The sequence below is a fragment of the Trachypithecus francoisi genome, unplaced genomic scaffold, assembly GCF_009764315.1.
Source record: "Trachypithecus francoisi isolate TF-2019V2 unplaced genomic scaffold, Tfra_2.0 Lachesis_group5, whole genome shotgun sequence".
In the NCBI taxonomy this organism is placed as follows: Eukaryota; Metazoa; Chordata; class Mammalia; order Primates; family Cercopithecidae; genus Trachypithecus; species Trachypithecus francoisi.
Window position 1 is genome coordinate 143,874,533 of NW_022681470.1, and position 24,263 is coordinate 143,898,795.

The 24,263-nt window shown below is 55.5% G+C and overlaps 1 protein-coding gene across 1 annotated transcript; it reads right to left on the minus strand.

The window, feature by feature from the left end:
* Positions 1-1,015: 1,015 nt before the first annotated feature.
* Positions 1,016-24,263, minus strand: NRTN (neurturin). Its single transcript, XM_033197384.1, has 3 exons — positions 24,126-24,263; positions 5,308-5,879; positions 1,016-1,590 (listed from the first exon to the last, which is right to left on the minus strand). The coding sequence occupies exons 2-3, from the start codon at positions 5,474-5,476 to the stop codon at positions 1,166-1,168; spliced, it is 594 nt and encodes a 197-aa protein (XP_033053275.1). The 5' UTR covers positions 5,477-5,879; positions 24,126-24,263; the 3' UTR covers positions 1,016-1,165.

Here is a 24,263-nt window from a genome sequence, read left to right on the forward strand (position 1 = left end):
CCGGCCGACCCCTCCCGCCCTCTGGCAACCCAACACCTCGGGCCTGCCAAGCATCAAGGTGACACCGTGGGCAAATCTAAACACCGAGCCGGGCTTTTTCCATCCTCCGCAGGGGCTTGTCGTAAATCCCCCCTCGAGGCCCGGCCAGGGCTTTTATGGGCCGAGGACCCAGGTCTCTGGGGACCCAGCTATACCCCAGCAGGCGCCGGCTTCGGGCTGGATGGGGCTGGCGCCCGCCCCAGGCCTCTCCCCGCCGGGAGGTGGGCAGCGTGCGGGTATTTTTAGTAGCTGGAGGGAAGGAGATAGTGGCTTTCAGCTCACCCTGGTGGGGGAAGACCGGCCCGAGGAGGCCGTCGGGCAAGGGAGGTCTCGGTCCACCTGGACCTCCGTCTCCTCACCCAGAGTGACTCCCCTTTCCCCCTCCCTAGAAGCCCACATAGCGGGAGAAGTGCGGACGGGGAGACTCTGGGGAACTGATTCCACCTGGACCTCAGGCTCCTCACCCCCAGTGTGGCTCCCTTTTCCCCTCTCCAGAAGTCCACATAGCAGAGAGGTGCAGTCGGGGACAAGCTGGGGAAACTGGGTCCACCTAGACCTCAGACTCTTCATCCCAGAAGCCCACACCGCGGAAGGGAACAAGCTGGGGAAGGGAGGTACGGAAGGGAACAAGCTGGGGAAACTGGGTCCACCTAGACCTCGGTCTCTTCATCCGGAGCGTAGCTCCCCTTCCCTTTCCCCAGAAACCCACACAGGAAAGAGGTACCGACCGGGACACGCTCGGGACGGGCAGAGGGACCCGTAGGGAGGCAGGAAAGACGGTCCCTGCCAACATAGCCCCATTCACCCCATTTTTCCTTTTTGTCTGCCATAAACTGGAGCCACTTTGCATCTACCCTTCCCCCAAAGCAAACGGCATCCTCCCACCACCCTGCAGCTGGGCCCCCCCACTGGTCCCCGCTTTCCCGGCGGAGACACCGACGCGAACCCCTCGCCGAGGGTGAATCACCAGCCAGTTGGAGTTCCCACACTTTATCTCAGTACAGTTATCGCGAGAGTCCCGGGGCCGCGCCGGCGTGCTCTACGCACGCGCAGTCTGTCGCGGGGCCGGCCGGTGGAGCCGTCGGGGCGGGGAGAAAGGCCGCCGCGCCGGCCGAGTGAGGTAGGGTCACACGCAGGCGCACTCGCGCGCCGACAGCTCGTGCACCGTGTGGTAGCGGCTGTGCGCGTCCAAGAAGGACACCTCGTCCTCGTAGGCCGTCGGGCGGCAGCAGGGCTGCGCGCGCACCCGCTCCCGCCGCAGGCGCCGCCGCTGGCGCAGGCGTCGCAGCCCGAGGTCGTATACGCGCGCGGCGGCCTCGCAAGCGCCTGCGCAGTAACGGAACAGCACCGTCTCGTCGGATGCGTAGCCCAGGCCCAGCTCGCTCACGCGCACCTCCAGCTCGCGCAGCCCGCACGGCCGCGCCCCAGACCGCGCACGCGCGCGCCGCCGCCGGGGCCCCGCCCGACGGCGCGGACCTGGGGGTCGCCCAGCCCAGGGCGTCAGCTCGCGCAGCTCCACCGCATCCGGGGCGCCCTGCAGCAGTGCACGGTCTGCGAGGGGAGGAAGAGAAAGGAGGCGGGTCAGTGGGTGCAGGGGATGGGAGGGAGCCCCCTACCCTCGCTGTACCCCTGCAAACGAAGACCCTTGCTGGGACGACAGGCCTGGACGGCTTCTCATCTCACTCCCAGATCCCAAATTTTCACACCCTCTCGCTGAGCTGCTCATGCAGCCTCTCTGGGCGGCACTGGAGGGCACGTACATACACCCCTACGCTGGTCCAGCACCCCTTTCTGAACCCTGAGCCTATATTGGCTGCCCAGAACCTGGTTCATCCTTTCTGGGCCACTTTCCAGCCCGTCTCACCTTGAGCTAAGCTGACCGGGGTCTCTAACTGACCTCCTCTGGGCCCCTCTCTCACCCCATTGCTGCTCCACTCTCCTCATCCTCCATCGCAAATCTACATGGACACCACCCCTATGCTGGGCTGCCCCAGGACATTGGTGCACCCTCTCTGGGCAGCAGGGGGGGGGCTGCTTCCCATGCCCCATCCCTCTTTAGTGAGGCTGTCATAGGTCTCTATCTCTAGAGCCCCTTCTTCAGGCCCTGACGTTTGCCCTGAGTTCCTGGGTTTTTCAGACTCCCTCCATCCCCGCTGCCCCAGTGTGCAGTGGAGCCTCAGTTTCCATATCCAAGAAACGAATCAGGGTGGGTTTCTCAGAATGCAGAGGAGCAGCAGGTACTGCAGCCTACTGCGTTCGAGGCCTGTGTGGGGCCCCCACTCCATGGAGTGGCAGCAGCTACTGTCAGGGCCACCCCCATGTGACAGGTGACAAAATGGACCATCCCAAGGTCACATCATTACCAGGTGGCCAAGAGAGACGGGCTTAAAGGACATTCTAACTGCCTTCATCGTTCACCCAAGTTTGGCCCAGGTCCAGCCGCCTTCTCCCACACTCGCCAGGAGGTGCCCAAGTCACCGATTCCCAGGGCCTGGCAGCCTAAATTTATTACCCAAGCGCTGGCTCCACCCCCAAACTCCGAAGCCCCAGGAGAGAAGTGCAGACGCTGGAATGACAGGCAGCGCTACTGGTGGACCAGAAGGCAGGGGACTCCCAGCCCCATAGCAGGTGGCAGTCACGCTTGTGGTTGGGAGAGGAAATCTTGAGTGTAGTCCCCACCTGCCCCCAGGGCTGGTGCACCTGGCTGTCAAAAGAATGAGCCTCTGGGTGGCCCTGGGGAGGGAGGGGCTGTCTCCTGGGGTTTGGTGGGGGAGGAGATGTCTGTTCCCACAGGGGGTCTCAGAAACAAGACAAACCCAGCCTCAGAGCCTGACTCTGCCACTTTCGCCACTGGCAACCTCAGGCCTCAGTTGCCCTGTCTATTCCCTGAAGCTTGCATGATCTCTGTCTTGGCTGGGGCTGAGAGGGTGGGAAGTCAGTGCGGGAGGTGGCCGATGACTGAGCAACCTAGTCCGTGTTCTTTAAGCCATGGAGCAGGACTGGAGTGGCCGGGACTGTGGTGGGGGGTTAGTTAGGGGCACGCGCAACCCTAGAGTGGTGCATCGAAGCAGACATTTGTGGGCTTGCCAGATACAATACAGATGCCCGGCTAAATCTGAATTCCATATAAACAATGAATAATCTTTTTTTTTTTTTGACACAGAGTCTCGCTCTGTCGCCTAGGCTGGAGTGCAGTGGCGCAATCTCGGCTCACTGCAAGCTCCGCCTCCCGGGTTCACGCCATTCTCCTGCCTCAGCCTCCCAAATGGCTGGGACTACAGGCGCCCGCTACCACGCCCGGCTAATATTTTTGTAGTTTTAGTAGAGACGGGGTTTCACAGTGTTAGCCAGAATGGTCTTGATCTCCTGACCTCGTGATCCGCCCACCTCGGCCTCCCAAAGTACTGGGATTATAGGTGTGAGCCACCGCGCCCGGCCACAGTGAATAATCTTTTAAGATGCCTGTCCCTGCCTCTCTGCAACGGGGCTGGCTGCTTGCACAGGGGGCTAGAACACAAAGTCCCCAGCCTGAAATTCCACCATGGAGCCTAGAACATGGGGACTTGGGGACTCAGTGGCTGCTCCTTTTTTGCTGTAGGGCAGGCAGGCGCCCGTCCATGGGCCCTGACCCTCTCCAGTGCCTGAAATTCCTCCATTCCTGCTTTGTCCCCCTCAAGTCCTGGAGCACTGGCTTTTGGGGCCCCACCCAGGTCTCTGTCCCGATGTCCTAGGAAGGACTTCGTGCCACTTGCAGAGGGAAGTGGTGGGAGGACAGAAGTGGAGCTCGTGCCGGAGGCCACCCTTGTGCATTGTAAGGACAAGAAAAGAGGATTGTGTGGGCTGGCAGGGGCGGGTGCAGACGTGCACGGGGCGTACTCATGGCCCACACCCAAAGGCACTGCACACGCACCCTGCCGGCGTCTATGTCTCAGATGCCCACACAGGCGCACGCATGGACATGTGCGTGGGCACAGGGGTCAGGGCCCAGGCACCACCCTCACCCCACAGCACTTGTGGTGGGGCAGGCATTAGGGATTGATGGGGAGTTGGGCGAGGGTCTTGCCCTCAGGGTGGGCACTTTTTTGTCCCTATAGCAGTGCTTTTGCCCGTGTCTGTGCCCCCAGTCCTGTCTCTCCTCTCTCTCTCTCTCTCTCTCTCCAACCCCCCTCACCCCTCCAAATCTCTGGGTCTCTCTTCTGGTTTTTACTCCCGCTCCATCTCCCACCTCCCCTTGGTCCCTGTCCCCTGGGGCAGATCACTGGGACCTCAGATCCAGCCTCTCTCTCCTCCCACCGCGCCCCCCCGACCGCTGCACCGCAGGGCCAACCGGGCGAATGCCCAGGTCTAATCTCCATCTGGCCCCCACAAGACCTCAGGGCAGAGCCTAATTCCTTGTGACAGCTAAGCCGAAAGACCCCAGTTCCCAGAAGTCACCCTAGCTCCACCAGGCCATTGGGGGAATTTGCAACCTCCCTCCACCCCATCTTTTTTTAGAAAATGTATTTATTATTATAATGTTTTGAGACAGAGTCGTGCTCTGTTGCTCAGGCTGGAGTGTAGTGGTGCAGTCATAGCTCGCTGCAGCCTTGAACTGTTGGGCTCAAGTGATCCTCCCACCCCAGCCTCCCAAGTAGCTGGAACTACAGGCATGCGCCACCACACCTGGCTAATTTCTAAAGTTTTTTGTAGAGATGGAGGTCTCACTACGTTGCCCGGGCTGGTCATGAACTCCTGGGCTCAAGAGATCCTCCTGTCTCGGCCTCCCAAAGTGCTGGGATTATAGGCAGGAGCCACCATGCCTTGCCCTGAATAATCTTTTAGGATGTCTGTCCCTGCCTCCCTGCAACAGGGCTTGCTGGCCCTATCCTTTTTTTTTTTTTTTTTGAGATGGAGTCTCACTCCGTCACCGGGCTGGAGTGCATCGGCGCGATCTCGGCTCACTGCAACCTCTGCTTCCTGGGTTCAAGCAGTTCTCCTGCCTCAGCCTCCCGAGTAGCTGGGATTACAGGCACGTACCACCACGCCCAGCTAATTTTTGTATTTTTAGTAGAGACGGGGTTTCACCATGTTGGTCAGGCTGGTCTCGAACTCCTGACCTCAGGTGATCCACCCACCTCAAAGTGCTGGGATTACAGGTGTGAGCCACCGCGCCTGGCCGGCTGGCACTATCTTTTAAAAACTTATGACCCCCGCCGCCTCCCACTTCACTGCCTGAAATTCTACCCCTTACGTTGGTGGTATCTGACCCCACACAGAGGAGGAGCTTACACTGGGCCAGGCGGGCAATCCGGGTGTCCAGGGTTCGAGGCAGGCGGCGCAGCGGGACCAGCGCGGGTCCGAGGCGGTGGCTGAGAAGCAGGCCCTCTCGACACATCCAGATGGACAGCACGGAGCTGCAGAGCACTGAGGCCAAGGCCGCCGCCTTCCAGCGCTGCATCCTCAGCCTGCGGGCACGGGATGGTCAGCCGCACGCCCCCTGTCTGTCCCTCCAGCAACGAACAGGCGCAGGGCACTGGGCCAGGACTCAGTGTGGGGCCTTTGACTTTGAACAATGCCTGCCAAATGGTCGATAATCACATGGGAATGGTCCCTCAAGGAACCATTGAACAAGGAAGGGGTTGGGCTCCGTGCCAGGAGTCACAGGGAACGGCCCCCATCTGGGGATCCCGGAGTGCCTTCCTGAGGAGCCGATGACAGGGTCCAGACTTGAACAAAGGTAGGAGTTGACCAGGCAGAGAAGAACGACATCACAGGCAGGGGACACAGCCAGTGCAAAGGCCCTGAGGCCGGACTGAGTGTGGCGTATCCCAGGAACAGCGAGGAGGCCGGAGAGACTGCAGCTGAGGAGCCAGGGGGAAGAGTGAAAGGAGGAGAGGTCATTTCCGGCAGGTGGCACTGTAGGACAAGGGCGCGGGGAGGGTGGTGTTCAGGATCGTCTGGAGGCAGGAATCCGGGGCTGACACTGTTCCCTACAGGCTAGTGTCCTCCATTGACTCTGCCCCTCTCTGAGCCTGTTTCCCATCCAGATGGATAAGCATGCCCAGAAGTAGTTAGCAATGGGCCAGAGCTGCCCCGGACACTGAGTCCCAGCTCCGGGCTTTTGCACAGACAGGTCTTTCCCTGGAGAACACTTCTTCCCTCCCTCACCACTCTCACTCCCCTTTCTTTTTAACTTTTTCTCTTTTTCTTTTGGAGATGGAGTCTCGCTCTGTTGCCCAGGCTGGAGTGCAGTGGCGCAATCTCAGCTCACCGCCACCTCCACCTCCCGGGTTCAAGTGATTCTCCTGTCTCAGCCTCCCCAGTAGCTGGGATTACAGGCGCCTGCCACCACACCTGGCTAATTTTCGTATTTTTAATAGAGACGGGTTTCACCCTGTTAGCTGTGCTGGTCTCAAGCTCCTGACCTCAAGTAATCTGCCCACCTTGGCCTCCCAAAGTGCTGGGATTACAGGCGTGAGCTACCGCACCCAGCCTCCTCTCTTTCTTTTTTCTCTTTCTTTCCCTCCCTCCCTCCCTCCCTCCCTCCCTTCCTCCTCCCTCCCTCCCTCCCTCCCTCCCTTCCTTCTTTCCTTTCTCTCTCTCTCTCTTTCTTTTTCTCTCTATTTTTTTTTTTTTTTAGACAGGGTCTTGCTCTGTCGCCCAGGCTGTAATGCAGTGGTGTGATCACGGCTCACTGCAGCCTCCACCTCCTAGGCTCAAGCGATCCTCCCACCTCAGCCTCCCTAATAGCTAGGACTGACTACAGGCGTGAGCCACCATGCCTGGCTAATTTTTAATTTTTTTTTTTTTAATTTTTGTTTTTTGGTTTAATAGAGAGGGGAGTCTCACAATGTTGCCCAGCCTGGTCTTAAACTCCTGGGCTCAAGCGATCCTCCCACTTTGGCCTCCCAAAGAGCTGGGATTACAGGTATGAGCCACTGTACCTAGCGCCCACCCCCCTTGCAATCTCAGCTTGGAGGGCACCTCCTCCAGGAAGCCTTCTATGACTGCCTACCCTATTCACTTTAACCTCTGGCTGGTGCAGGGGGGCTAGTGGGCCCCCAGGAATGCCCTGAGCTTTCCCCATTCAGGCACTGGGTGCTGTGAGTGCCTGGTGGCATCCTCCTCACTGCATGTAGTCAGTGTTTAATAACTCACATGTACACACCCACCACACCCGACGCTGTCTGGGCTCCTCCCCAGCATCCCATGGCCCCCAGCCCGAGTTTACATTCCCCCTCCTGCCTGCCTAGTGTGGGGTGGCAAGGAGCCTGGCGGCCGGCCAGGTGTAAACATTTACACCGAGCGCTGAAAGCCAGGTTGGATATGGGTCAGCGCCCCCGGCCCTGGGCTCGGCTCCTGGGATCCCCAGGTGCCCCCCTGCCGTGCATGCACCTTGTACCTCCAGCTTTATGCGCTGCCCTGCAACGCGCGGAGATTTATTTGCGTGGGATTCGCATTTCATTTGCATGGACTGCGCCCCGTGTGCTGATGCGCAGAAACTCGAACCACCCCTTCTCCACCCCGCTCACCCCCATAGATGGGGACCACAGGAGCTACACACACCAGACCTTAAGTAACAGGACACATTTATTAAGCACCAGCTGTGTAACAGGCCCGGTGCTGAGCCCACAAGAGAGGCATTACTATCTCCATTTTACAGCTAGGCAAACTGAGGCACAAAATGGGTAGGGGCTTGTCCAAGGGCTAGAAAAGGACGTGGGATTCAAACGCAGGTTCTTTGACATAGCACACACCATATGGGCTGGGCTTGGGAGCAGATACTGTAGTCAGCCTGAGAACTTGCCTTGCCACTATTGCTGGTACTTGAGACTCTTTGGTATTGGTGGTGGTGGTTATTGGTAAGGAATGAGCTCCCCAACATGAGGGCGTCTAAACAAATCCTAGACCAGCCTGGGGATCTATCTGATGAGAGTGAATTTGCAGGGGAAGTTGATTCTCCCCCAGGGCCAGCCCAGCTGGTTCAGTGGCACAGAATAGGCACTCATAGACATTTGCTGAATGATGAATGAATGAATGAACACAAAGAAGCTAGGCTGGCCGGGTAAGGTGGCTCATGTCTGTAGTAATCCCAGCACTTTGGGAGGCTGAGGAGGGCAGATCACCGGAGGTCAGGTGTTCAAGACCAAAACCAGCCTGGCCAATATGGTGAAACCCCAGCTCTACTACAAATACAAAAATTAGCTGGGTGAGGTGGCGTGCACCTGTAATCCCAGCTACTTGGGAGGCTGAGGCAGGAGAATCACTTGAAACCAGGAGGCAGAGGTTGCAGTGAGCTGAGATTACACCACTGCACTCTAGCCTGGGTGACAGAGTGAAACACCGTCTCAAAAAAAAAAAAAAAAAAAAAAAAGCTAGGCACTGGGTGGCCCAGATTCTGAACTGGAGGGTCCAGAGTTTCATGTCTGAGTGAATGGATGGATGGATGGGTTTATTGGGAGGATGAAAAAGAGACCACAGTTGAAGACTCTGGGCTTAGTATACAGTCAGTGCATAATAAACAAGGTGACTATCATGAATGGGCCTAGATTCACTGGGAGTGGGCAGGGCAGGGGGGCCCTCCCTGAGGAGGTGACGCATGCACTAAGACCCAAGTGTAAGAAGTCAGTCATGAGAAAATCTGGGAGCAGGTGTTCCAGGCAGAGGCACTGCCTGTGCAAAGGCCCTGGGGCAGGCCCACCCGGCATGTTTGAGGAACAGTGAGGAGGCTTGTGTGTCTGAGCAGAGTGAGCAGGGGAAGAGAGAGAGGAGGGGAGGTTGGGAAGAGGATGGAGCAGCTCGTGCAGGACATTCCATTCTTGAGGTTTTGTGGAAGCAGTTGGCAGCAGCAGCATTTTGTCAGATGTCAAACCCATCCCCTTCATTCCTTTGTGTGTGTTCTTTTGTTGTTGTTGTTGTTGTTTGAGATGCAGTTTCACTCTGTTGCCCAGGTTGGAGTGCAGTGGTGCAATCTCAGCTCACTGCAACCTCCACCTCCTGGGTTCAAGCGATTCTCCTGCCTCAGCCTCCCAAGTAACTGGGGTTACAGGAACGTGCCACCATGCCTAAGTAATTTTTGTGTTGGTTTCTGTTGTTGTTGTTTTTGTTTGTTTGTTTTTTGAGTGATCCTCTTGCCTCAGCCTCCCGAGTAGCTGGGACTACAGGCACATGCCACACCACCACACCCAGCTAATTTTTTGTATTTTTAGTAGAGACGGGGTTTCACTGTGTTAGCCAGGATAGTCTTGATCTCCTGACCTCGTGATCCACCCGCCTCGGCCTCCAAAAGCGCTGGGATTATAGGCGTGAGCCACCGCACCCGGCAATTTTTATATTTTTACTGGAGATGAGGTTTCGCCATGTTGACCAGGCTGGTCTTGAACGCCTGACCTCAGGTGATCTGCCCGCCTTGGCATCCCCAAGTGCTGGGATTACATGCGAAAGCCACCACGCCTGGCCATCATCCCCTTTATTCTTAGTGATCACCTACTTTATGTCCAACTCCATTTTACAAACTTAACACAGATAAAGTCATTCCAACCTTACAAGCGTCCTAAGAAGAAGGTAATATCCTTTTATTTATTTATTTTTTCTTTTTTGAGACAGGATCTCGCTCTGTTGCCCAGGCTAGAGTGCAGTGGTACAATCACAGCGCCCACTGCAGCCTTGACCTACCCAGCTCAGGTGATCCTCCCGTCTCAGCCTCCCAAGTAACTTGAGACCACAGGCATGCACCACCACACCCAGCCAATTTTTATTTTTATTTTTTTATTTTTATTTATTTTTGAGACGGAGTTTTGCTCTTGTTGCCCAGGCTGGAGTGCAATGACACAATCTTGGCTCACTGCAACCTCCACCTCCCAGGTTCAATCAAGCAATTCTCCTGCCTCAGCCTCCCAAGTAGCTGGGATTACAGGCATGCACCATCACGCCCGGCTAATTTTTTGTATTTTTAGTAGAGATGGGGTTTCATCACCATGTTGGTCAGGTTGGTCTCGAACTCCTGACCTCAGGTGATCCACCCGCCTCGGCCTCCCAAAGTGCTGGGATGACAGGCGTGAGACACCGCGCCCAGCCAATTTTTAAATTGTTTGTAGAGACGAGGTCTCATCATGTTGCCCAGCTGGTCTTGAACTCCTGGGCTCAAGCGAGCCTCCTGCCTTGGCCTCCCAAGTGCTGGGATTACAGGCGTGAGCCACTGCGCCCAGCCAATTTTTAAATTGTTTGTAGAGACAAGGTCTCATCATGTTGCCCAGGCTGGTCTTGAACTCCTGGGCTCAAGCGAGCCTCCTGCCTTGGCCTCCCAAAGTGCTGCGATTACAGGCGTGAGCCGCTGCGCCTGGCTGCAGGTCATACCCTTATCCCCACTGTATGAATGAGAAACAGGCCCAGAGCTGGGAAGTGACCTGTCCGAGGTCATGGGGCCGGCATTTGAATGCTGGTGGTAGGAGGGGGAAGACAGGCAGGAAACCTACCGGGCCCTGGACCTCTCTGGACCCCCTCTACCCTGCTTGTCCACACATTCAAGTCTTAGAGTGGTGTGACTCGGTTTCCCCATTGGACTGGAACAAGCCTTGGGCTGTGGTGGTCTGTTTCTACCAAGGGCCTAGCCCCAGCATGGCCTAGTCACAGGACCCCCCGGAGGCCTTGAAGCTTCAGACTCTCCCCACCTAGAGCTCTGGTGGAGGCCAGGAAATTGGTGGGCCGTCGGTGGAGGGGGCCCAGCAGGCAGGGCTGATTAGCAGCCATGAACAATGGGCCTCTCTGTTCTCGGGGGTCACCTAACTGGTTTGTCTCTGGCACGGACGCGACCAGGTAGGGGTGATGTGGGTGTGGCGGAGGGCATGGGGAGGGGGCTGGGTGTGCACAATGTGTGTGCCTGTGTCCCGGAGGCCCTAGCCTGGGGAGGCGTCTGTACCTGTGCATCTGCACAGACACACACTTGTAGGTACAGGAGTGCCCACTGTCATTTGCAGTCTAGCCCAGGTCATCATCTGCACCCTGAGACCCCTCATCCTGGCCACACACATGGGGGTACACAGGTGAACACGCTGCCAGCACCCACAGCTGCCAGAGCCCAGGAGTTTGAGACCAGCCTGGGCAACATAGCGAGATCCCCTGTCTCACACAGCACACCTGTAGGCTTACACTTGTGTGCCCACTCACACTCATTCACACCCAGCCTTCTCACTCATTCACACCTAGTCTTCTCACTCATTCACACCCAACTATCTCATTCACACCCAGCCATCTCACTCATTCACACCCAGTCTTCTCACTCATTCACACCCAGCCATCACTCATTCACACCCAGTCTTCTCACTCATTCACACCCAACCATCTCATTCACACCCAGCCATCTTACTCATTCACACCCAGTCTTCTCACTCATTCACACCCAGCCATCTCACTCATTCACACCGTCTTCTCACTCATTCACACCTAGACATCTCATTCACACCAAGCCATCTCATGTCCTCACACTGAGGTTCTTTCATACTCGTGCACATGCACTCCCACACACACACACTGCCCACGCACACACGATCACACGTGCTCAAGTATTCTCACTTGAGCACACTTGCATGCTCAGATGCTCCCATATTTGGCTGGGTGCGGTCGCTCACACCTGTAATCCCAGCACTTTGGGAGGCTGAGGTGGGTGGATCACCTGAGGTCAGGAGTTCAAGACCAGCCTGGCCAACATGGTGAAACCCTGTCTCTACTAAAAATACAAAAATTAGCCGGGCGTGGTGGGGGGGTCCTGTAATCTCAGCTACTCGGAAGGCTGAGGCAGGAGAATCACCTGAACCTGGGAGGTGGAGGTTGCAGTGAGCCAAGATCTCACCACTGCACTCCAGCCTGGGCGACACAGCGAGACTCCATCTCAAAAAAGAAAAAAAATTAGCCGAGCATGGCAGTGCGCGCCTGTAATCCCAGCTACTCGGGAGGCTGAGGCAGGAGAATCGCTTGAACCCGGGAGGCAGAGGCTTTGGTGAGCTGAGATCGCACCACTGCACTGCAGCCTGGATGACAGAGTGAGACTCCGTCTCGAAATGAAACAAAACAAAACACTCCCACATTCACTGTTTTCACACTTCCACACACAAACAGGGTTCCACGCACATCCCGGGGTGTTTTCACACTCAGACACACACTTGGATTTTTCCACACGCAGTCAAACACAATCACACATTTGACCACGATGACACTCACACACTTGCCTGCCTGCCTGCCTTCTCTTTTTCTTTCTTTCTTTTACTTTCTCTCTCTCTCCCTCCCTTCCTTTCTCTCTCTCCTCTCCTTCCTTCCTTCTTTTTCTCTTTTTCTTTTTCTCCCTCCCTTCCTTCCTCTTTCTCTTTCTTTCCCTCTCTCCGTCCCTTCCTTCCTTCTTTTTCTTTCTTTTTCTTTCTCTCCCTCTCTCCCTCCCTCCCTTCCTTCCTTTCTCTTTCTTTCCTTTCCTTTCTTCCTTTTCTCTCTCTGTCTTTCCCTCCCTCCCTCCTCTTTCCCTCCCTTCCTCCCTCTTTCCCTGCCTCCCTCCCTCCTTCCCTCCATCCCTCCTTCCCTCTCTCTCTCTTTCTTTCTTTGACAGAACCTTGCTCTGTTGCCCAGGCTGGAGTGCAGTGGTGCAACCTCGGCTCACTGAAACCTCTGAGTCCTGGGCTCAAGTGATCCTCTTGCCTCAGCCTCCCAAGTAGCTGGGTGTGCACCACCATGCCTGGCTATGTTTGTGTGTGTGTGTGTGTGTGTGTATATAGTTTTTTTTTTCTTTTTTCTTTTGTAGAAACGGGGTTTCACTGTGTTGCTCAGGCAGGTCTCGAACTCTTGGCCTCAAGCAATCCTCCCGCTTCAGCCTCCCAAAGCACTGGGATTACAGGTGTGATCCACTGTACCAAGCCAGTATTTTCATACTTACACCCAAACATGATCCCTGTACACTCAGATGTTTCCAGGCTCACATATTCTAACACAACCACACCCACACACCAGAACACTGCCATATGAATGCCCTAGTGTGTTCTCACACTCACATTTGAATACATCACGCTCACACGCTAGGGCGTTTTCACAGTCACACTCAAACATGACCCACTCACACCCTTGGATGCTTCCACTTTCATTCAAAACACTATCACTGGCGAGGCAAGGTGGCTCATGCCTTTGATCCCAGCGCTTTAGGAGGCCAAGGCAGGAGGATTGCTTGAGGCCAGGAGTTTGAGACCAACCTGGGCAATATAGGGAGACCCTGTCTCAGAAAAGAAAAGAAAAGACAAGCCCGGACATGGTGGCTCACTCCTGTAATCCCAGCACTTTGGAAGGCTGAGGCAGGCAGATCAGTTGAGGTCAGGAGTTTGAGACCAGCCTGACCAACATGGTGAAACCTCATCTCTACTAAAAATACAAAAAAAAAAAAAAAATTAGCTGGGCGTGGTGGCAGATGCCTGTCATCCCAGCTACTCAGGAGGCTGAAGCAGGAGAATCACTTGAACCTGGGAGGCGGAGGTTGCAGTGAGCTGAGATTGCACCGCCGCACTCCAGCCTGGGCGACAGGGTGAGACTCCATTGCAAAAAGAAAAAAATAAAAGAAGTTGAGAAGAGAAAAGACAAAAAGAGTCAAGGTCATGAAGGACAAGGACAGATGGAGAAGGAGTCTCAGATTGGAGGGGCCAAAGGAAAGGGCATCGCTAAATGTCATCTGGGATCTTGGGTGGACCCTGGGACAGAGAGAGGACGTTAGCAGAAATACTGGTGAAACAGCCAGGCTCAGTGGCTCACGCCTATAATCCCAGCACTTTGGGAGGCTGAGGCGGGGAATTCGCCTCAGCCCAGTGCGATACCAGCCTGGACAATACAGTAAGACCCCGTCTCTACAAAAATAGAAAATAGGCCGGGCGTGGTGGCTCAAGCCTGTAATCCCAGCACTTTGGGAGGCCGAGATGGGCGGATCACGAGGTCAGGAGATCGAGACCATCCTGGCTAACACGGTGAAACCCCGTCTCTACTAAAAAAATACAAAAAAACTAGCCGGGCACGGTGGTGGGCGCCTGTAGTCCCAGCTACTCGGGAGGCTGAGGCAGGAGAATGGCGTGAACCCGGGAGGCGGAGCTTGCAGTGAGCTGAGATCCGGCCACTGCACTCCAGCCTGGACAACAGAGCGAGACTCCATCTCAAAAAAAAAAAAAAAAAAGAAAATAATAAACTTTTAAAAGACACCATTGGCCAGGCACAGCAGCTCACGCCTGTAATCCCAGCACTTTGGGAGCCTGAGGCAGGCGGATCTGGAGGTCAGAAATTCGAGACCAGCCTGGTCAATATGGTGAAACCCCGTCTCTACTAAAACTGCAAAAAGTAGCCGGGTATGGTAGTACACGCCTATAATCCCAGCTATTAGGGAGAGTAAGTGAGGCAGGAGAATTGCTTGAACCCAAGGGGTGGAGGTTGCAGTGAGCCAAGATCGTGCCACTGCACTCCAGCCTGGGCGACAGACCAAGACTTCGTCTCAAAAAAAAAAAAAAAAAAATCACACTCACACACTTGGGTGCTTTCACACTTGTGCTGAAATGTTATATCCACGTGCTGGTGTTTGCACACTCACACACTTGAACAATCCCACAGTCTCACACTAGGGTGTTTTCACACTCACACTCAGGTATGATCCCACTTACACACACTGAGGTTTTCCCCACTCACACGTGGTATGCTGGTCTCACAGAGACACACACTTGTAGGTACAAGAGCATCCATTGTCATTTGTGCTCTGGCCAAGGTCCCCAAGACCCCTCCTCCTGGCCCCCCCCACACACACACGCAGGGGTGCACAGGTGAACACGCCACCAACTCCCACAGCTGCAAACATTCCAGGGGGCACAGACACAGTGGGCGGAGAGCGAGAGGAGGGGAAGCAGAGGGGGCCGGGGGACTCAGGAGGGAATGGCCCCGCCCTGACCACCGCCCACGTCCACCCCACGGGGATCTCGGGTGCTGTCTACACTGCCTGTGCAGGGCCTGGCCAGAGGTCCCTTCCCAGTCCTGAAGAAAACGTAGAGATCCTGAAGAACCTGCATTGCCTGGTGGGAGGGAAGCCTCCTTCCTTCCTTGGTGGAGGGGGCGGTCCGTAGCAGTGTAAGTTGCAGCAGGAAGGACCTAGGACAGACCTCCACTTCTAGCTGGAGGCCACAGAATCCCCAGAGCTGGGGAAGGAAGGGGAAAGAAGGGAAGGGGACTCAGAGAGAAGCAATGAGCAACTCAATGTCACACAGCTACGCAGGCCCTTCCAATCAATCCAAGCAACACACAGCCGGAGCAAGGGTGTGTGTTTCTGGCACCTTCTTTGGTGATGCCAGGAAATGTTGCTCATTATCTTTATGCACAACCAACGCCCTGGCACCCCCACCCCTCTTCCCACCGAACTTCCCAGGGGACACCTGCCGGGCACACCCAGTCCCAGGGATAAAAGCCTCTGTCCTACAGAACTCCCAGTCTCAAAGAGTGGCACCTGAGAGAGGAAGAAGGGGAGGACCTCTCTCCAGGTAGGCATCTCTTCTAATCTTGGGGAGGCCCAGAATTGGGGTCTATCTTAATTTGGCAAACTCCTACTCTACCCTGAAAGTCCTAGCTCCTACAGCCCCTCCACCAGACACCCTTCCCTGCTACCCATCTCGGCCACCCCCAAGCCATGGGTCCCCTCCTCTTGCCTAGCCCTGTGAGCATGGTGTCTGTGCCCATGACTGTCTTTGCTGGATGGGAGTTTCTAGAGTGACATCTTGGGTTAAGTGTTTGCAGGGCACAGGGCTAACTTCGAGCATTCAGTTTACAGAGGCGTGAGCCTGTTGCAGGTCCTAAGTCTGCACAATTTTGCCTGTGGGGGTGCTGCCCTGTACACACTTCTCCTTCCTCTCCACTTCACTCCTGGTCCTCCTGTCACTGAGTTTCTCCATTTTTTTTTTTTTTTTTTTTTTTTGAGACAGAGTCTGGCTCTGTTGCCCAGACTGCAGTGCAATGGTGCTATCTCAGTTCACTGCAACCTCTGCTTCCCAGGTTCAAGCCATTCTCCTGCCTCAGCCTCCCAAGTAGCTAGGACTACAGGTGCCTGTCACCACGCCTGGCTAATTTTTGTTTTTTTTTCTTTTGAGACGGAGTCTCACTCTCTCACACAGGTTGGAGTTCAGTAGCGTGATCTCAGTTCACTGCAACCTCTGGCTTCCGGGTTCAAGCAATTCTCCTGTCTCAGCCTCGAGGGTAGCTGGGATTACAGGTGTGTGCCACCGTGCCTAGCTAACTTTTATACTTTTTAGTAGAGACAGGGTTTCACCATGGTGGCCAGGCTGCTCTCAAACTCCTCACCTCAGGTGATCCGCCCGCCTCAGCCTCCCAGAAGTACTGGAATTATAGGCGTGAACCATTGTGCCCAGCCCCCATCTGTTTTTTTTTTAATAGAGACAGTCTCGCCATCTTGCCCAGGCTGGTCTCGAACTCCTGGCCTCAAGTGGTCCTCCCATCTTTGCCTCCCAAAGTGCTGTGATTACAGGTGTGAGCCACCATGCCTGACCTCCCATCTTCAATAGGGCATGAAGGGTGCCACCCAGCACTATGGGAAAGCCAGGGAGGACCTGGAAGAGCTTGACCAAGTGGCTCTTGGGCTCTTGCCACTGCTCATGGGCAGAGGATGCCAGGCTGTGAAGCCAGCATATGCCAGTGAGGAAGTGCCTGTGTGTGTGAACGCAGCAGCATACACGTGCTTGTGCGCCTGTGCTCTGTTTTCCCCAAGTGCTGACAGCTTGAGGGCTCACAGCTGGGCCTGTTCCTAGGGCAGCCTCCTGGTCTCCTGTTCCTAGATGGCCTCTGGAAGTTCCCTGAGGTTCCACTGATGGGGAAACTGAGGCCCCCATGAGGGGCAAGACTTGGCCAGGGGTCTGGGCCTCTCGAGGCAAGACTCAGTGATTCTGAAACACACAAAACAAATTCCACAGCCCACAAAAATGTGCCCCCTCCCTCAGAGGGCCCCAGGGCCTGGGCCCACCCCATGGGGGGATGAGGCGGCCAGGACAGCCGAGAGCTGGCAACACACATCTGGGGGCAAACCAGGAACATCTGGTGAGCACAGCTGGTTCCGATGCTGCGTCTGAGGGGGCCAGAGGCCAACCTAGGGGGCGGCTTTTTGTGTCGGGTGGTGCCAGGGGAAGAGGTCCAGCACAGAAACTGAGTGCTGCCCAACTGCTAGAACTATCGCTGGCTCCCTGCTACCCTGGACATCAAGTCCTGGCCCATGAGCTTGTCTTGAGGGACTCTGGGTCTGTCTTTGCCAGAGTGAAGCTGAGGGCTGGATGGTCAGGAATAGTGGTTTCTAGGGAGGAGTATGGTGGCTCCTTTGTGATCATACTGGTGGTAAAATAATAATAATAATAACTGGGCCGGATGTGGGGGCTCATGTCTGTAATCCCAGCACTTTGGGAGGCTGAGGCAGGTGGATCAGGAGATCAAGACCATCCTGGCTAACACAGTGAAACCCCGTCTCTACTAAAAATACAAAAAAATTAGCCTGGCGTGGTGATGGGCGCCTGTAGTCCAAGCTACTTGGGAGGCCGAGGCAGGAGAATGGCGTGACCCCAAGAGGCGGAGCTTGCAGTGGGCTGAGACTGTGCCACTGCACTCCAGCCTGGGCGACAGGGCGAGACTCTGTCTCAAAAAGTAAAAAAATAAAAAATAATAATAACTGGGCCAGGTGTGGTGGCTCATGCCTGTATTCCCAGCACTTTGGGAGGCCAAGGCGGGCGGATCATTTGAGACCAGGAGTTCGAGACCAGCCTGGCCAACAGGGTGATACTCCATCTCTACTGAAAATATATTTAAAAAAAAAGAAAAAACGGCCGGGCGCGGTGGCTCAAGCCTGTAATCCCAGCACTTTGGGAGGCCGAGACGGGCGGATCACGAGGTCAGGAGATCGAGACCATCCTGGCGAACACTGTGAAACCCCGTCTCTACTAAAAAATACAAAAAACTAGCCGGGCGAGGTGGCGGGCGTCTGTAGTCCCAGCTACTCGGGAGGCTGAGGCAGGAGAATGGCGTGAACCCGGGAGGCGGAGCTTGCAGTGAGCTGAGATCCGGCCACTGCACTCCAGCCCCCGGCGACAGAGCAAGACTCCGTCTCAAAAAAAAAAAAAAAAAAAAGAAAAAGAAAAAACTAGCCAGGTGTGGTGGTGCACTCCACCAGTCCCAGCTATTCGGGAAGCTGAGGCAGGAGAATCACTTGATCACGGAGGTTGCGGTGAGCCAAGATCGCTCCAAAGCACTCCAGCCTGGGCGACAGGGCGAGACTTTGTCTCTAATAATAATAATGATAATAATAATAACTGAAACTAACATTCATGAACAACACTATTAGTGCCATTCGAAGCACTTTACATGTAGTAACTTGTACCGAGGTATGGACTATTTTATCACAGTTTGGTAGGCAGGAAAACAGAAGTCCAGAGAAGTGAAGTAACTTGCTCAAACAACTTAAGTGGTTGAACTGGGATTTAACACAGGTGGTCAGCAAACTCCTACTCATTCCTCAAAGACTCACTTCCAGCACTCCTCCCTGCATATCCTTTTTTCTTTTATTATCCAATCAATGGCTGCATAACCTCTATTTTTTTTTTTTTCAAGACAAAAGTCTCGCTTTGGAATGCAGTGGCATGATCTTGGCTCACTGCAACCTCCACCTCTGAGGTTCAAGCGATTCTCCTGCCTCAGCCTCCCGAGTAGCTGGGACTACAGGCGTGCACCACCATGCCCAGCTAATTTTTTTGTACTTTTAGTAGAGATGGGGTTTCAACATGTTGGCCAGGCTGGTCTTGAACTCCTGACCTCAAGTGATCCTCCTGCCTCAGCCTCCCAAAGTGCTGAGATTACAGGTGTGAGCCATCACGCCCCGCCAATAACCTAGATATTATTTTTCTTTTTTTGAGATGGAGTCTCGCTCTATTGCCAGGCTGGAGTGCAGTGGAGCGATCTCAGCTCAGTGCAACCTGCACCTCCTAGGTTCAAGCGATTCTCCTGTCTCAGCCTCCCAAGTAGCTGGGATTACAGGCACGCACCACCATGTCCAGCTAATTTTTCTGTTTTTAGTAGAGATGGGGTTTCACCATGTTGGCCAGGACGGTCTCGATCTCCTGACCTCATGATCCGCCCACCTCGGCCTCCCAAAGTGCTGGGATTACAGGCATGAGCCACCACGCCCGGCCATAACCTCCATATTCTTAACCACGTGCTTTCTGACCTGTCTGACAACAACACCACCACCAATAATAGTAACACCCATCAGTGTTGGCTCTTCCATTTATTTAAAGGCAGACACTGTGACGACTGTCTTTCCCTACATTTAATTCTCCCACATTCCCTGAAAAACATGCTATTATTACTAGCCCTGTTTTCCACGTGGGGAGACTGAGGTGCAGAGAAGTAGCTTGTTCAAGGGCACACAGCAAACAAGTGGCTGAGGCCGGTCATGGTGGCTCATGCCTATAATCACAGCATTTTGGGAGGCCAAGGCAGGAGGACGGCTTGAGGCCAGGAGTTCAACACAAGCTGGGCAACATAGCGAGACCCTGTCTTTACAAAAGAAAAAAAAAATGTTTTTAATTAAAAGTATTAAGTGTCTGAGCTGGGATTGGAACCTGGATCCAACTCCAAACTTGTTCTTTCCCGGAGTCTACAACTACTGCCTGGGAACCTCCTGGCCTGTGTTAACAAGAGGAGAGGTGAGAGAGGGGCTTAGGCCCTGCTGTTGGAGAGAACAGTGGCGCTGAGACCCAGGGAGGTACGAGATTTTCTTAAAGACACAGAGCAGAGCAGACCCAGCAAGTAAAAGGCCCTAATGGCAGAAAGTCCTGAGTGCCAGGCTGGGTTCTGCCTCCAGCACAGGAATTAACCTGACAAACACTTATTGAGCGCCTACTGTGTGCCAGGGCCCGGCTGGGGACCAGGGACTCGGTGGTAACCAAGGCTACCCTGGGCCCCTCCCCGAAAAACTCACCATCCAGTCAAGGAAGCAGATAATAAACATGAAATAAACAAGGTAATTAGATGTCAAGAGCATGAAAACAACAACAACGGCCGGGTGCGGTGGCTCAAGTCTGTAATCCCAGCACTTTGGGAGGCCGAGGCGGGCGGATCACGAGGTCAGGAGATCGAGACCATCCTGGCTAACACGGTGAAACCCCGTCTCTACTAAAAATACAAAAAACTAGCCGGGCGAGGTGGCGGGCGCCTGTAGTCCCAGCTAGTCAGAGGCTGAGGCGGGAGAATGGCGGGAACCCAGGAGGCGGAGCTTGCAGTGAGCCGAGATCGCGCCACTGCACTCCAGCCTGGGCGACAGAGCGAGACTCCGTCTCAAAAAAAAAAAAAAAAAACAACAACAACAAACCAGGATGGGGCTGGGCGCAGAGTGCCTCATGCCTGGAATCCCAGGACTTTGGGAGGCTGAGGCGGGAGGATTGCTTGAGCCCAGGATTTTTAGACCAGCCTGGGCAACACAGTGAGATCCCCGTCTCTACAAAAAAAATTTTTAATTAGCTGGGCATGGTGTCATGCACCTGTAGTCCCAGCTACTTGGGAAGCTGACGCAAGAGGATCACTTAAGTCCAGGAGGTGGAGGCTGCAATGAGCTATGATTGCGCCACTGCACTCTAGTCTGGGCGACAGAGCAACACCCTGTCTCAGGAAAAAAAAAAAAACTCAGGATGAAGCCATAGTGACTAGAGGCTGCTTCTAGACTGGGGAGTCAAGGAGGGCTTCTCAGAGGAGGAAGCATTTGAGCTGACACCTGGATGACAGTAAAGAAGCCAACACTGAAGATCTGGAAAGAGTGTTCCAGGCAGAGAGAGCTGCACGAATAAAGGCTCGGAGGCAGGGCCGTGCCTGTTCGAGATGACCAGTGTGGCTGGAGCTCCAGGAGCCAGGGGACAGCACAGGGAGATGAGGTGGGAAGTAACGAGGGCCCTGTGGCCTGCAGGGTCAGTGTCCCGCAGTCCCCCACCGGCGCCTGGAGCTCTCTCTTCCTGCATCTGGGGAGGGAGGCTGGGGAGCGTGTGTGTGCCAGCTTCTTAGGCCCAGCGTTTCTGGCCCTGGCCGTCTGTGGTTGGGCTATATAGTTGCTGCCTTGACCACACCAGGCTCTTGGGGCTGGCCAGACTGGCCTCAAAGGCATCTGGAGCTGGCAGGAGGGGGGTCCCCGGGGTGGGATGACAGGATCAGCCTAATGAGGCCTGGCACGGCTAAGCAGCTGGCACAGGGCCCAGCAGGTGGCTTGAGCGGCATGGGTCCTCCGGAGCGGCCAGGACACCACAAGACGCTGGCCATCTGATGGAAAGGGAAACTGAGGCACAGATCCCAGATGAAGGTTAAACCCTAACACTGGGTGAGACTGGGAACCACTCCTCAGTTTCCCAGGAAACAGGTCAGCTCAATCATCTTGTCTTTTTTCTTTTGAGACAGAGTGACAGAGTCACCCAGGCTGTTACCCAGGCTGGAGTGCAGTGGTGCAATCTCAGCTCACAGCAGCCTCGACCTCCTGGGCTCAAGAAATCCTCCCACTCCAGCTTCCCAAGTAGCTGGGACCAGAGGGGGACGCCACCACACCCGGCTAATTTTTGTATTTTTGGTAGAGATGGGGTCTCGCTATGTTGCCCAGGTTAGTCTGAAACTCCTTGGCTCAAGGGATTCACGTGCCTTGGCCTCCCAAAGTGTTGGGATTACAGGGATGAGCCACTGCACCCAGTCATCATCTTTTCCATCTCCTCAAATTCAAATTTTGCCTTGGGTCGTGACACACTGCACTATTTAAGAACAAACAGTGCCCTCTCTCTGGGCCTCAGTGTCCCACTTGGGAAGTGGCAGCCACATGCTGCAAGCTGGGCTCACTGTCTGATTTCTTCCAGGGCTCGCCCGAAGCCTGATTTCATTTGGATCTGACAGGGAGACCCCTCCATTCCACCATCATCATCTCTGAGAGACCCTTCCTGCAGACATGCTCCATTCACATCCACTCCCTATTCAGGCTTCCTTCAAGGCCATTATAAGCCCTGCAAGTGCAAGGCTGGTTTGGGAGCCTCCTGTCATCTCCAACCCCGACCCCTAACCACCACCTCCACCTTGAGGCCCCAGAGCCTCTGCCTCACCTTGAAGGACCAGGGAGATGCATCAGTGAGGAAACCCACAGCCACCCAGCAAAGATAGCCCAGCCCAGTGACTCTAGATACATTAACAGCTTGCGCCTCTCCAATCTGTGTAATTAGCCCCTACCTCCAGGGATACAACCTTGAGTTCCCCAGCCCAGTTCTTCCTCTGCCAACCTTGTAGAACAGTCTCTCCCACACTCACCAAGGCCCCTTGACTATTCCATGCCTCCAGATCATTGCATGCACAATTCCCGCCTCCTGGAATGCTTTTTTTCCCACTTAGAAAACTCCTATTCATCCTTCACAGCCCCACCTCTGAGGCCCCTCCTCCAGGAAGTCTTCTCTGACCCTCCTACCCTGAGGTAGAGCTCTCCATCCCCACACTGAGCTTCCCCAGCCCTGTGTCCCTGGGTCTAAATCTGGCTCCCTTGAAGGACAGCACCCAACAACTCTGATACCAGTCAACCACGCCGTTGCCACGGACACACATTTGTCAAAACAATCTTTTGATTGTGTTAAGCCCAGTTGCGAAATTTTTGAGTCCCTTCTGCCCGACTCTTAAAAGCTGTATCCTCTGTTCACTCCCTGAAAGCTGGGGCCTGAAACCCAAGGGGGCCAGTGCTGATGGGGGAATTTCAGACGCAGTACCCAGTTGAAGAGGGGAATGTTTTATTTTCTTCCCTGCACCCCTAGAAGAAGCTTTTTGCAGCTCCCTCGGAGTGGAGTGGCTTCGGAGCTGTGAACCTCGGGAGTCTTAGGATGAAGGGAGGAGGGAGGGGTGTCCAAAGGGCCCCAAGACAAGAAGCTGGGGGTGGGAGAAGCTGGCAGTGTGGGTGGGATTCTGCCCCACACTGACATCCTCTGAGGCTGATTACACCCCAGCCAGGCTTCCTCAGCCCGGGGCACTCAGAGACAGACAAAGAGGGCCATGGAACAGGGACAAGGATGTAGAGAACAGGGAAAGGGCAGGGGAGACAGCAGGAGGGAGGAAAGTCAGGGGTCTGGCCTCCTGCAATCCCCTGCTTTAAGCCCCTGGCCCTGCTCCCCAGATCTGAACCAATGACCAGCCCTGCAGGTAACCACAGGCCTGTGGGCAGGACGGATGCGTTCTGGGGAGGGGGCAGTGGTGGCATTCACCCTGGGAGAGCCATTTCTTTCTCCAGCACACCCCCCTCCCCACCAATCTGTCTGCAGCCCCCTTGGGCCTAATGACTCCTAATCCACAAACCACCTCCTGGGACAATTCGGGGCTATCCCCGTGCAGGAGACACCTTTTATAAAAAGCAGGAAAGGCAGGCACAGCCTCCCCCCACTTCAAATCCAGGCTTTGCCCTTAAGAGACCCCCCCCCCACTCCAAAGGGTTTCACGCCCTCTGGTGGCCGAACGGGCTGCTCCAGGAGACCAGAGGGCCCGGCCCTCACCGGAGGACACCGTGTCCCCGGCGGCGGCGGCGGCGAGCGGGGAACGCGCCACTGACAGATGTTTACTTCTGCGCGCAGCTGGGCCGCGACGGCAGCCCCCGGCCCGGGCTCTGCGGGATCCGGAAGCCCCCCAGCGGCCCCTTGGAGACCACATGGCTAAAGGGGTGGCTGGGTCTCGCCCTCCTAGAGGCTGAGGAGGGGATTCTGGGGAGGGTACTGTGCCTTCCTCAGATGCACACTTGGAGGTCTTGGGAGGAAGGGTTGCGCCCGTCCCGTCGGACAAGGACACCGCTGCCGGATTCGGGCTTGGAGAGCCGCTTAGGATCTAGCTCCACATGCCCGCCCCTCCCCACGCGCTGACCTGTCGCCCCCTGACCCCACCCTCATATACCCGTTGGCTCTGCTGCAGGAGGGAATCCCTTGGTCTATTCGGAGTCCTCAGCACCCTCCATGCCGCGTCCATGGGGCGCGTCGTCCCCGTCGTACCCTGTTACCCCCCACCTGCCCCGCCTGCCCCTTGCTTACCTGCTGTGGGCGCCGGACTACCCGTCAGTGGCGGCCGCGCCGGCCCCAGCCCTGCCCCTGCCGCCGCGACCGCCATCCGGGCCGCCTGGGCCCGCGGTGCCCGGGGGGGCCCGGGCCGGAGGGGGCGGCCGCGGGCGG

What these genes read in the sequence shown, in the direction of transcription:
- NRTN (XM_033197384.1), bottom strand. Translation starts at nt 5,476, where the DNA reads ATGCAGCGCTGGAAGGCGGCGGCCTTGGCCTCAGTGCTCTGCAGCTCC. An exon ending in GATTGCCCGCCTGGCCCAGT is followed by an intron (nt 1,591 to 5,307) that starts GTAAGCTCCTCC and finishes CTCCCCTCGCAG; the next exon opens with ACCGTGCACTGCTGCAGGGC.